General features: G+C 33.5%; 1 protein-coding gene across 1 annotated transcript in view; it reads left to right on the top strand.

Moving 5' to 3' along the window:
* The window catches only part of LOC136812767 (protein KRI1 homolog), a 43870-nt gene that overhangs the window by 11666 nt on the left and 17305 nt on the right, over positions 1 to 14899 (top strand). The window contains exon 6 of the mRNA XM_067069290.1: positions 277 to 377. Coding sequence (XP_066925391.1) covers positions 277 to 377 — 101 coding nt within the window. The remainder of the gene's footprint in view (positions 1 to 276; positions 378 to 14899) is intronic.

Genomic DNA, 14899 nt, shown 5'->3' with positions numbered 1-14899 from the left:
CTGTCAACACTAGACTTATAGGAGAAATAAAGGTATATAATATAGGTTTCTAGAAGAAGGTTGTTAGCCTGTTAGGGAAACTTTGATTGATACAAGAAAGTTGGTAGCCGCCTGTCAGGGAAACTTTGAATAAGAGTGATGGTGCTCCAATGAATATGCTAAGTTTAACAAAAATATGCAACTAAAACAGGGCGCATTGCTAGAAACTTCAAATCAATTTTAGTTTTAGACCCTCTTGCTCTATGGTTTCATTTTTTTTCACAACTTTTTGCACAGGATTCACTGGGGAGCTTTTGGAAGAGCAAAGATTTGAATGAAGACGATCAATTTTTAAGAGATTACATCTTGAATCGAAAATTCGTCAACGAAGGCGAAAGGTAAGAAAGATATTAAAATTTATGCTAGCAATTTTCCATGACTCGAGGAATGCAATAATGTATGTCACAACCTTCTTCTTGGTGGATGATTATAAACAAAATTACTACTATACCTAAACACTATTAAGGAAAGAATAATTAAAAATGAAACATTATTTGGATGATCTAAAACACATCTCCCAATTCCATTGTAATTATACACCCCCTTTTTACAGGCCCGGTAGGATTTTCTCAGCCATTGGGGGTAAAAGCAACGGAATGAAACTCGATGGGGATTAATATTCCCATATTTTTCATGGCCGGGGATTTGAATTCTTTTGTTTTCGAGTCAGAAAATTCAGCGGGGATTGGAAAAATATTACAATATTTTTCAGTGAGGATTGGTTTATTTGATTATTTGCAGTGGGTACAAAAATGGGAGGATAATTTTCCACCGGGGACGATATTCTCGCCAATTTTTCCAGTGAAAAGTGTTCCAGTGGGTCTGTGAGGAGGGGGTGTAATTATGGTTGTCTAGAGGATATAAGAACGATTTCTTTTTCAAAAATTCTCCGTCAAAAATTATATATTTTTAACAAAAATGGGAGAAAATTATAATATACAATAAGAAAACCTTTATCAAATGTAACAACATAATTTCATTGCCAATCAAAGTCGGTTCAATGAAGCAGCAATCAACAGTCAACAGATAAATTTTTAAAGCATGAAAACATATTATGTTACTTATTACGTATTCTGTAGCAGCTTGAATTGTAACCAGCGCTTAATGACAGCTAGTTGATACCGTAAGTTGGTCTAATGTCGACATCCCTCCTCTAATTTCGACACCCTTCTTTAGAGTTTAGAATAATATGAAGGTCGGAATCGCTGATGGAAACTTTCTTTCTTTGCTTAGTGAATAGAGAGGAAAAATAATTTGTCTATCAGTAATTCTGACCTTCTTATTATTCCCATCTCTAATAAAGAGTGTCGAAATTAGAGGAGGGATGTCGATGTTAGATCAACTTACGATAACAAACTCGAACTGTAGCCAGTTATGAATTTTGATGTAATAATTTGCCTTTGTTGACAGTGCCTTTATGAACCCAAATCGGTACTGGCACATTGAAGCAACACTTTGAAACACTTTCTCAAGTGCTGTTAAAATGGTAAAATTTTTGTAGAAACTTCCTATTAAAGATCAAAATCATTTAATGTCATAATCTAAATAACTAATGTTCCAGCACATTGTGAAACATATGGAAAGCTGTATAAGTATTTTGAGCCATTGATGTAATAATTTGCCTTTGTTGACAGTGCCTTCATGAACCCAAATCGGTACTGGCACATTGCAGCAACTCTTTGAAACACTTTCTCAAGTGCTGTTAAAATGGTAAAATTGTTGTTCAAAACATCCTATCAAAAGTCAAAAATCATTCGATGTCATAATCTAAATAACTAATGTTCGAGCACATTTTGAAACATTATGTATAAGTATTTTGAGCCATTGATGTAATAATTTGCCTTTGTTGCCAGTGCCTTTCATGAACCCAAATCGGTACTGGCACATTGCAGCAACTCTTTGAAACACTTTCTCAATTGTTGTTGAAACAGTATCGGTGCACAGCTGATCAGCATCGTTCCAACAGTGATAAGAGGTATTAGAATCATATTAACGTAGAGTCGTTTCATTTTCACAACAAATAAAGATAACAGTACTGGTAGTCCAAAGAACAAAACATATAATATTAAAATCATAGTCAATATACGAAAACGCACCAATAAACAATGTTTTGTCTCTTTAAATTGTTCGGCATTGAAACCGGGCCTTATGATTCGTTTACGTTTGTACTTGATACAAAAATAAAGCTTTGTATACACGGTGAATATGAAGAATAAGGCAATTCCGAATAAGGACATGACGACTTTTTTGTATTTTTGAAATCTTGTAGTCTTGTGGTAAACACTGAGTAGCGCAATACATGCGATACCGAAGACCCATATAGCTGCCAAAAATCCTGCACAATGTCTCAACGTTAATTTCTGTTTATTCCTCGAGCTGTGGGCACTGACCAATAAATCCGTTCCGAACAAAATGATCAATAACAAGTACATACATTGTAAACCGTACGTTACGTTTGCGCATACGACCATTGCGTTCTTTCCCTTTGATGTTTTAACTACATCCATAGCAATGATAACTAGCCGTATAAAAGCACACACGGAGGAGAGCATAGCGCATATTGATAACTGAAACACGATCATGCATGTCGTAGTCATTTTCTTTCGGCGTTTTTTACATTTGTATAAAGCGTATTTGAGTGTTAGTTGGAATAGAACGTTGACCAGTTGTAACATTATGAGTAGAATGAAGAAAATCCGGATGGTTGCTCTGTCACGTGGTTGTTGATGCGCATGCGCGGCGTTCTGCTGTCCGGTATTGTTGCCTTCCATTATATCAATTTGAATCTTTACTGTAGTTCTAGTTGGTAGATTTTAGGATTCTTTGTTGTTTTGTTTTCTTTCTGAAATGATAAAAAGTAGAATTCATCAATAAAGTGTTCCGACTTTAAGTATAATTCATGAATGACATATCGTCGTCCAGATGACTAAAGGTTCAATTTCAAAATGAGTGCTTTGGTATCTGTTTTGTTCTGTTTTTAAGATAGGCCTTTTTGTCATAGAAGGAAAACATTGAATATTCCTCAGTATGACAAATGACGAATCTCAATTTCAAAGGTGAACACCACAGTAAAATTTCAAATTTTGAGATCGAGCCTTTCATCATGTGAGCGACTATGTGGCATAAACACAAAGCTAAAATCACTTATAACTCAAAACCTTTAATCTGCTCTGGTGGTCAGCTTGTAGACGTAATAATAAGTTGTATTTTAAAATATTGCACCAGCAAGACCCATATGTGGTTATTAGTTGAAGAATATTACCCCCCACCCTTATATATTTGATATTATGCAGAAGTAGCATCTCGGATGTACATGTTTCTTTTTATTAGAACAAACTATAATATTATAAACATAAGGCTTCGGTGGCCGAAATGTTAAGAACAAATTAAGAACATTTTAAGGCTTCGCGAACTCTAAAACACCCAATTTCTTAGAAAAATGGACAAAAATACCCAGAAAATGGCGAAAATAGGAACATGTTAAGATCATTTTAAGGCTCAAAACTCAAAAAGTTAAGAACATCCAAAGGCTTCAAAAATTTTGGATGTTCTTATAAAAAACGTTTAGATTGTTTTCCTCGAAAAAACTAAACACGGGGGTCAATCAGCAGAACTTCGATTTTTTAATCTCAAATTTTCAAAACGTTAAAGTGAGTCTGTTCGAAAAAATTGATAGTCTGCATACTTTGATACACATTCTCTTGGTGGAAAATTTCATTTTTAGACCTCTTTGGAAAAATAATACTGAGTGGACTTTAAAATGATATTTGTTCCTTCAAGAGCCATGTATCAAAATTGTATTGAATGCCAATTTTATTGGAACAGGCTTTAAAATTTTAATCCAACAATCAAATTGAGAAAACATACATTCAATCAAAAGTTCAAATGAACAAAATGCCAAAAAAAATGATGACCTCCTGTGTCCTTTTTACAAAAAATGTGTATTTCTATTTTCCCCATTCTACGAACACTGTGCTCTCCTCAGCTAGCTAAACAAAAACAATCATGCAATTTTAAGCCAAGAGCAACAAGCAACACCAAGCAAAGCCATTAAAGAAGTGATTTATTATAAAGACAAGATGAGTTTTTTAAATAAGATTTTAAATAAACAATGTCAAAAAGAATTAATGACCGTTTTTCCGGTAACTGATTAAAAGATTACGTCATTTCAAAACAAATCCTAGATTTTTTTCCAATTATTTTTGTCCGTCTTTGTTAATCTTAATTGGAAGCGCAATCTATATTGCCAAGGTCATTAAAAGATTCTTATTGATAGGAAAGGTCGCACAAGGGTATTACTTTGAGAAATTACAATAATTTTTTGGCAAAATTTAACAAAAATATAGATGTTCAATCTTAAGTTAATTTATAAAACAAAAATAAAGTTCTAATTTTAAATCAAAGCTAAATTTTTTAACGAATGTTTGTCACGGTTTCAGATCGAGTGCCGTTTTTAGGTTATGAATTGAGAGCTATTGATAATAAGCATAGCCAAAAAAAGAAAGTTTCAGATTGTGTAGAAGTCGTACATATCATTTGGGTATAAAAGAATCGCATTACTGAGGGACAACACCTTAAGGGACCGTGCACAAACTTTGTTCCAATCAATTTCAACGTTTTCTCAATATGTTTTATCAGATTTTCCAAAAAAATCAAAATGGGACTGATGTTTCTTCTATCCTGTTGTTTTTACTGGCCAGCGTAGGTCTCGTAGAAATAGGACAGGTGCTCTGTCCAGCCTCATACCTCTGTACCCCTTTTTGCCCAGTTACCGTACACTTTATCTTTTTTACTGTTTCATTGATTTCACGAACGACATAACCAAGCGATATTGGACTGAATATAAGTTAAACTAACGAGAAGCAAACAAAGAAAAAAACTCTTGCTAAAATAATCAAAATGGCGTATTATTTTCGTCATGAGCCATATCACCATGGTGATTCAATCAAAACAAACAATTTCATTATAAATGAAAATCGAAATTTCGAAACCAAACGTGATCTCGTGGGTTGCGTGCTTAATTAATTAAATACTTTTGATGATTTTATACTGAACTGGTTTTTCAATATTCAATATCACGAAGAAATTCCCTTGTTAAAGCTTTTCCCTTTATAAAAACCCCAATTGATCACCTAAAGTTACAAAACTTTCAAGAGTTCTCGGTAAATAGACTGGGGTTATCTCACTTTTTCGAGCTAAAGTAAAAAAAAAAAACTCAGAAAAACATATCAGTCAGTCAATTTAATATACACGTATAAAAAATTCCTGGTATATTTTCTATAATGGGTCATTCCAATAATAGTCTGTACCCCCTATGTTGAGACGGTGTGACCAGGTGATCTGGGAAAAAACTCCTGGGGGTCTGTTTTTTCGAGTGTAAAAAATCCATGGTGGCCAGAAACATGAGGTGATAAATCCAGGGTGTTCAATAAAACGAATCGTCCAAAAAAATGAGAAGAAAAATCCAAGGGGGGTCCTGAAAAATTAAAATAAAACTCAAGGAGGTTACCTTTCCCCAAAAAGAATTCCTCAACATAAGGGGTACTGAAGTTTCAGTCCCTAAAACTTAATTAGTTCTGAAGTCCTAGTCAACAAAAATTATTAAAAACGAAAGCGGACATAAGTTTTAGATCAACAACACAAAATAAATTCAAAAAAAAAACAATTTCAAGTAAACTAAAAAATACAACAAGGATCCGAGATCCGAGAATTTTGATTTGCCTTTATAATTATTCATATTCCGGCTTGATATAAAACGTTACATGTTTTTTTATAAGAACATCTAAAATTTTTGAAGCCTTCGGATGTTCTTAACATTTGTTTCAAGCCTAAAAATGTTCTTATGTACTTATTTTCCCAAATTTTTGAGTATTTTTATCCGTTTCCCCAAGATATCAGGTGTTTTAGAGTCCCCAAAAGCCTTAAAATATCCTTAAAACTTGTTCTTAATATTTTGTTCTTATATAGTTTTTCCTTATAACAAAACGTGTATTTTTTTCATATCACGATTCGACATACGCCAATGACATCCTGTTTTATACTATAACAATTTGGAATTATTATTCTTAAATCTTGATGCATCTTTTTTTTATAAGAACAAACTATATAAGAACATAAGGCTTCGATGGCCGAAATGTTAAGAACAAGTCAAGAACATTTTAAGGCTTTGCCGACTCTAAAACAGCCGGTTTCTTAGAAAAATGGGCAAAAATGCTCAAAAAATGGTAAAAATAACAACATGTTAAGAACTAAGAGCATCCGAAGGCTTCAAATATTTTGGATGTTCCTATAAAAAAAGTGTAATAGTAATAATTATAACTAGCCGGTACCCGGCTTAAGCTGTAGCTGAACTAAAAGTCCTTTGGATGTTGAAGATGGCTTAAAAAAACGATCAAATGAATAAAAAGATATCTTCAAAGTTTGACTCTAACCCTCCCCCGGAGATCTTTTTCTCGCTTCGCTCGCATTAAATACGCCGTCCAGTTTTCGACAATTTGAGAAAATGTCATGGTAAAGAGGAGTGAAATGTAGAAATGACAATTCTTTCGGAAAAAGCGGGAAAGCCACAAAGAATAGTGCAACTTCGTTTTTATCAGATTTAAAAAGATAAATAAGTTAATTCTAAATTGCTTTTTTTAAACCCTTGTCATAACTTTTCGAATTTAAACATGTAAAATGACGTACACAGTCTTTAGCAGCATCAACCACTTGAATGTTTCTATATAAAGAAAGAGATGGACTAATTTCTTCTCTTGCTTTTTATCGCCCTTTGAATGCTGTTATTGTTCGACAAACTTTTTAATTTTTATGTTTTGATTTACATTTCTTTTCTATAAAAGAAACTTGTTTTGTTTTGAAAAGAATTCGAATGTCATTAATAAATACGATCGTTAAATACATTCGAAAACATTACAAACAAAAGAAAAGAGAAAAACAGGATCGGGCAAAGCTGGGCAGAAATTAAAACTACTAAATGTAGATGGGCCATTTCAAAACAAAGGCTGAATAAAGTCTAAACCAGGCTCTATCCACATAGTGGGCACTCCCCCCCCTTTAAAAAGGGGATGTTTGAGAATTTTACTGAATTTAAAAGAAGGGGGGGGGCTTGTGAAAATTTCAAATAAAAGAGGTGGCTTGGACAAAAAGAGGGGGGTTAATTTTTTAAGGGGGGGGGGGCTTAGAAGATTTGGCAATTTGCAAAAGAGTGTTTTCCATTCATTTCTAAATTTTTCAACAATTATTATATTTTCATTCATTTGAATGAAGCAAAAACTCTGTTTCTACAACTCTTGATGGAGTATGTTGCTTTTTCAACCTGTATAGTTAGATATTGTAAGAGTTTGTGCGTTAAAAGGTCGAAAAAAAAAGAGGGGGGTTGAATAAAAAGAGGGGGTGCCTTGGGGGGGGGCTTGATACCCCTCTGCCCACTATGATCCAATCTGTCAATCAAACAAACGTCGAGAACAAAACATTCTTGCGAAAACGAAAGTATAACAACAGACAAATGACATACACAGTAGGCTATTAATATATAGACTTGACCCAGTCGGGTTTCGACAAGAATAACTATAAATTTAATGCCCATTTTCATTCGATATTTTCTGCAATTAGATAGATATCTAGGGGTATAGTGTAACTAAGATACTAAAATTTTATTGGGAAAAGTGCAGGCTATAGGAAAGTTTGCTATTTTGGCACTTCTAAAATTTAAAATTTTAATTTTCTTTGTGCAGTAATACTTTTTGACACCGTTCTGTCACTTCTTTGTCTTCTGTCCTTCAATTATAAATAGAATTCTTTTTTTTCTGATTTAAGTGTTTTTCACTGGCCACACCCTTCGCCTCATTTTTAAGTTATTATCATTATTTAATAATTCGTACGTGACTAAACTAAACAAAGCATACATTATTCTTTCTCTCGTAGCTTGCCACGTAAAAAATTTGTTGTTATTATTATTAGCAAAGTATACACGTTTTTTTTGTAAGAACATCCAAAATTTTTGAAGCTTTCGGATGTTATTAACTTTTTTATTTTTATGCCTAAAAATATTCTTAAAATTTTCTTATTTTGACCATTTTCCTAAGAGATAGGGTGTTTTTTGAGTCCACAAAGCCTTAAAATGTTCTTGACTTGCTCTTAACATTTTGGCCTGCGAAACCTTATGTTCTTATATAGCTTGTTCTTATAAAAAGAAAACGTATACACTTAAACTAAATTTTATCTCATTCCTTTTTATTCTCATTCTCGACTGTTCTTATGTTGTTATTATTAGTTTATATCTTATGATATTTAGGCTGAATTGTTCTTCGGATGTTTTTTACGGTTAATTTCTAATAATCGACCGATATTACCTTATGAAACCCTTAGCTTCTAAGTTAAGTTTTGGTCCAAATAAAAATGAGAAATATAAGTAAATTTTTCCACTCCCTCAAGAATTAAGGATGTTGACAAAATCATGATTTCCCCCACTTTGAATTGTTCTTAACTTAGAAATACCGAAGTATTTTCAACATCTTATTATTATCTTTGAGATGAAGTGCAATTGAAATTTCTCAATTCTCATTTTTGTCAATTCTGATTTTTGCCTCTCTCTCTCTCTTTTAAGAAAAACTGAAAAACCAGCCACTAAATGGAGAAAATGTAATCACAATTTACAAAAAGTAAACCTTCAAAAACTTGACACTAAAATCTGTATAAAACACACTAAAATATATATCTTCTCTCTCCCCTAACAAATGACCACCATAGTTGAAAAAAAATGCAATAAGAAAAAATGATAATGACATTTCAGAACGCAGGAAAAGACAAAAAAAACACACATCATCATCATCATCATTGCATTATTATTTCTAACATAACCTATTATCTCATTAGATACCTTTCTCTTTTTCTTGCTAAATACCAACACCGATCTTCCGAAGAAAGAAAAAATGATTTTCTATGAGAATATTTTCATACGATTTTCTTCATAAGAAACAGTGAAATATTCTTACTACAGTGGAGTCTCTTTAAATCGAATGCCTCCCTTCAGGATCCCAGCTGGCAACCAACGTTGTTTCAACGTTTTTTTAACGTTCACAACGTCCATATAACGTTAGATGAACGTTGAAACAACGTTGTGTGCCAGCTGGGATAGTCCCTTCAGCTAACAATGCCTTATAGGCCTTACTCAATAGCTTAAGATTTCTTTAACTCGAACAACTTTGTGTTCCCAGGGGGGGGGGTGTTCGAGTTATGGAAACTTCACTGTATTTTCAGATTTTTTAGTGCTCATAGGGTCATACCAAAGAAAAGAAAATGGTACTGATGCCTCTCTGCTTAATGTTCTTACTACAGTTAAGTCTCTTTAACTCGAACTTCTTACTCGAATACCTCCTTAACTCGAACAAGTTTTATGGTCCCACCAGTTAATAATGCCTTATATTATAAGCTTTACTCCATAACTCGAAATTTCTTTTTTGTTCCCAATGCTTGTTCGAGTTATGGAGACTCTACTGGATTTTCCAAAAAAGTAAAATGGTACTCGATGTCTCTCTGCTTTTAATGCTTTTTAATTAAAGATAAAAGAGTCAAGGGTAAGTGGAGAAATCCAAGGAAAAGAGTGGTGCCCCTAGAATAGTAAGTAGCCCGGGAGCCACTTAAAGCTTTTTGATAGACTGGATGGCGCTGATAAGTGGCTCGGTGTTATTTGACAGGTTTCATTTTTTGGCTTTGCTTGAGGTGGTAGCAAATGCATGCCACTAGATCCAGTCCCTTTTTGGAGAGAAACAACATGTCCTATATATCATTTTTTCAAATTTTGGAGGTATTTTCATAATTTTATAGTTTCATAAACTTTAATGGGTTTTAGCATATATTTTATTTTTTTGTTGTTTTCTTACAATTTTTGAAAACGAAAGTGGAAAAATCCAGCGCCATTGCAAAATCATCAATTAAAAAGCAAAGTTCAGTCAGAAGTGGACTCTAGTTTCCTAGAATAGTGAACCTTTGGATCGACCTCGAATATGGTCGCAAAGTTATTACCGTCGTTTTGTGTAAGAATCCCATTTCCGCCCTAAGATTCCTTTGCCAATTTTCTAACGGATAAAGACCAGGACCTCGGGCAATTGAAAAATTAGCTACGGAAAGTTAAGCAGTTTCATTAATAAGTAATAGTTATCGGGCAGTTGCGAGTACAATATGAGAAATATTTTACGAGTTCCGAGATTTTTCCGTACAAATATACGGAAAATCCGGAACGAGTGAAATATTTCCATATTGTACGATCAAATGTCTGATAACTGGTTTATCGGTAACCCAAAAAATGCACTTTTTGTGTTGGAGGACACTTTTGTAGCAAAGTGACGTTAGATTGCTTCTACCGCTACAATGCAACAACATCTTTTCGTCCATTTATATTTTTACATGTAAAATACAAGATATATTGTACTCTTTTTAACCAATCAGATTGCAGATATTTTTTGGATCGCCGATAAACACAACATTTTCCGTACCTTTAGAAATAAACCCGGGGGGGGCACAGGGTTTGCCGACTGACGGTGTGGCCAAAAATTGGCTTTTGAAATTGCACCCTTACAGTGCAGCAAAAATCAGTGAAAATCATACCCTTAGAGTGCATTTTCCCCAAAATTTTCGATCCCTTTCGTGCAAAAAATGGTCAAAATTTTAGCATTTTTCAAGGATTTTCTGAAATTTCTACCCTTACAGTGCATCTCTAGTTTTTTCGACCCTTACAGTGCATTTTAAACATATTAGAAAAGGTACCCTTAGGACCCGCACATACCCGTCGGTCCTTTTGCCCACTTCACACCCCCCCTGGGAATAAACCCTTTCCAATCCTAGGATAAATAGCGGAAAGATTCCGGAAAAGTGACATGAATCTTAGTGCGGAAATGGGAATCTTACCAGGGGGTTTATCTAACAAATTCTGCATTACTAAAAATAGACAAAAAGAACGACAAATTCTGCCGCCCACAACCCCGACTGAAAGTGGCTATACCACCCCTACAGATTCATTCCTTTTTGTTTATCACGGGAATTAACTACATGTGGTTTACAAGAACGACAAATTACGCATGCGTGTTATTAATGCAGGAATTGTCAGTCGAACTCACTGTCATACAAAACAACGTTACTTACTCAGTCGTGTTCTTTCAAAAAAGACAATTTTTATTAACGTCTCTACTTGAGCTTGGATGGGGCTGTCTAGAGAAGCTGGTTAGTACTAGTAATAACATGGTTTAGAGGGTGATTTGTTATTCCGCGTTAATTATATGGTCAAAAAAAGAATTGAAGAACACTCAATCGCTATTCTTTTCGAAACTTATAAAAACATTCGAAACTATAAAAAAACATTCGACTGACACTCTTATTTTGATTGGCTTAAAAATTTCGTACGATATTTTGTTAACCAATCAAAATATCGTATGATACTTTTCTTTCAACCAATTGAAATTTTTGTTTACATCAGGGCGATTAAAAAAAAGCGGGGCTATTACGGATTTGTCGCCCCACTCGTCCTTTACAAATCTAAGCTAAATGTAATCAACCATATAATTAATAGCTTAATTGGACGGACTTTTACGATCTAACTTAAATTTGATTTATGATCTCAATGTTAATGGTGGTCTTTCCAAGTCATTTTTTCTTGTCACATGATATTAATTATCCAATCAATTTTGATATCGCATGGCTGTGTAATTAATAATTGTTTCAAGTTTAAGTAGTTAACAACGCCTAGCGATGACATTTTTTTATTTTATCTAAAGACAGTGGTTTTTATCCTGCGGTCATTGCAACTTTTTTTTTTTTAAAGAACATTCAAAAAATTTTGAAGCTTACGCATGTTCTTAATTTTTAAGAATTAGGCGTTTTTTAGAGTCCTTATAAAGCCTTAAAATGTTCTTACCTTGTTCTCCATCGAAGCCTAATGTTCTTAGATAGTTTGTTCTTATAAAAATAACGTTTTAAAAGCTTCTTTGATTGACATTCTTAAAGAAATTACAGATTTTACAGTCTTACAGTTTCAAAAGTATTTAGAAATTTCGTCATAAAAAGCCTTAGACACTCTACATATATGGAAAAAATAATTGACGCTCTCTAATTCTACGTTCTACCTTTCGATACGATTGGAGAAAAAAAATTCAATTCCCCTTTGAGAGAGAGTCAACTGTATTTCAGATATTTTTTAGTGGATAGTCAAACAAAATATTTCTCACATGGAATTTCATGACTTCTTGCACGCATTGTTGCTATAATTATCTGATTTTCATCGTTCACGATTTTGTCTGTTCTCGTCTACATGGTTCAGTTTCCGGAAAAATATTTTTTTTTTTTTTCATTTTGAATATTACTTGACCTAGTACTGTTATTTTTTTTGATTTTTTTATAAGACCTCACTCACCTTTTTCTGGCTTCTTTTTATTTCACAGCCTGAAATCTTGCTAGATCTTATCCTGTCAAGGGATATACTCGTGTCCATAAGTAGAAGCCATCTCTTCTAGCACTCCTCTTTTTAACATACTCCAAGAAGACGCCACCTAACTAAAATTATCCTTCGATATTGTCTCAATGTATCTCAGAATGTTTTCCTAACGCGCTTATCAATGTTTACACATCAAGGGGCGTACGGGGTTTGCGATTTCCGAGATACCGAATAATTTTGGCAAAATTTCCGAAAATCCGTAAAAAAATACTTGCAATTCCGATACCGATTTTTTTGAGTATTTTTTCTCGTTCTGACTACTGAAATTCAAGGGTATTTTACCACCGGGGACAAAATTTTTGCTTAATTTGTGACACAGGGACGTATTTAAATCTTATTTAGAGAGTTTTTATTTTTTCATTTTGCCTAAAATGCTCAGTCAATGGTTAAATTTCCTAAAATTTGGTGGTTTTTAGTACTCATGTACTAAAACTTTTCCTAAATTTCTTGAAGACCCCACCTAATTTGGGATTTTAGTACACATGGTACTAAAATGCTTTTAGGCTTTTTTTGTAATACCATCACGTCACTAAAAGTCATGATGTCTGAAATTTTAGTACCGACCCCCCCCCCCCCCTGATTTTTATCCAATTTGGTAAAAACTTTATAATACCCAAATTTCGAAGCAAAAATTCATGGATTTCCGATACCGAAACAATTTCAGAATTCCGAAATACCGAAGGATCGATTTCCGCAATTCCGAAATATCGTACGCCCCACCATCAACGTAGATCAGGCTAGACTTGAAGTAGATAATAGACTCAAAGTTGTATTTTTACTGAAGGTTGAATTTAATTTAAATTTGACCTTTTCATAAATTACCACGTCACGAGCAACGTTTACCTCGTTTTGATAATATTGATATGGTAACTGTTTCCAACGGGAGTTCATGAGAAGTTCATTCTATTTAAAAAGTAACACTTGAAGTCTCAAGGGGTATAATCACATTGGTAATGATTTCAAAACGAATGATTTGTTGCACTCATAATAATTCATGATACGGTAATAAAACAGAACGACTGTAAACTAGGGTTGTATAAAAGAACAATTAGTACTAGTAATCGTATGGTTTGGAGTGCAATTAACGATTAATCACGAGTAACAAAGGAGAAAATAGTAATTTGCACGAGTCCGAAGGACGAGTGCAAATTACGGTATTTTCTCCTTTGTTACGAGTGATTAATCGTTAATTGCACGACAAAACATACGATTCCGAGGTAATCGTCAGTAAACATTCGAAAACCTCCTTTTTTTCTTTTGTTTAAAAAGAAAACATTGCAGTGTAATTTTTCTTTGTTTTCAATTAAAAGAAGCTATTATAACGTAAAATTTCTTTGTTCTTTTTTATATTGAAGAAAAAAAATGTCTCTGTCTTTTATTATATAATAAAAAAAGTCTCTGACACAGGACTTGGGAGAGAAAAGATAAGGGGACAAAAGTGTCCCCCCGCCAAAGAGTGCAAAAAGTGGTAATAGTGCAATTAACGATTAATTGCACTCCTCTAAACCAATCAGATTCGAGTAATTTTGCACGGCTGACGATTACCCAAATAATATTAAACAAATTATATACCGTCCGATTTTTTCACCAAATTAACTAATTCCAGTCTTGTCTATCTTTTCAATGTAAACAAAGTCATTAATTATATTTAGCATTCCTTCTTCTTAAATGATTTTTAATCATCCAGGATTTCTGGTTATCAAATATTTTTTCCTGAAAGAAAAATGAAAGCAGAGGTCATCTATTTTTGTCAAATATTTTCCAATTTTTTACTCAGAAAATCAAGCAGAGGTCATTTTATTTTGTGTCAAATATTTTTCAACTTTTTTTTCAACTGGTGAGTCTAGGCTACCTATAAATTTCTTCCCTGGGTATGGTTTTTTGTAAAAGCTGCTAAAAAATTTCTATTGCTTCGTGAAAAAATTCAGTTTTAGTGTTTTACCCCTTAAAAACCTACAAAATGGTTTTTCTCGAATAACTTTTTATAAAACAGTCCTTTTAATCTCAAATTTTGAACTGTGACTCACTGCAAAGTTAGATGCTACAATTAGATTATTGTTACCTAAAATATTTTCAAAACTATATGTTAAAATCAAAATCAAAACCTTTATAAAACCTTTAAATAAAAGCAGAGGTCATCCTATTTGTGTCAAATAGGTCACCTAGACCTAATAGCTTGGTTTTCCGTGTATCAGCATTTAAGAAATAATTTTGTGAAACCTCCGGGCTCCTCTCACCCCAAAATCATTGATTTCAAAGCCTTTTAGAGGCTAGATCAGAGACTCCTGGATGAGAAATTAAGCCGCGCTTATTTCCCATCCGAAACATGACCTGTGTGGTTTTCACACGCAATTTTTTCATGCGGGCCAAATTTTA

Source organism: Clytia hemisphaerica, unplaced genomic scaffold (assembly GCF_902728285.1).
Source record: "Clytia hemisphaerica strain Z4C2 unplaced genomic scaffold, Clytia hemisphaerica genome assembly, whole genome shotgun sequence".
Taxonomy (NCBI): domain Eukaryota; kingdom Metazoa; phylum Cnidaria; class Hydrozoa; order Leptothecata; family Clytiidae; genus Clytia; species Clytia hemisphaerica.
The sequence above is the reverse complement of the archived record's forward strand: the minus strand, read 5'-3'. Positions and strand labels throughout refer to the sequence as shown.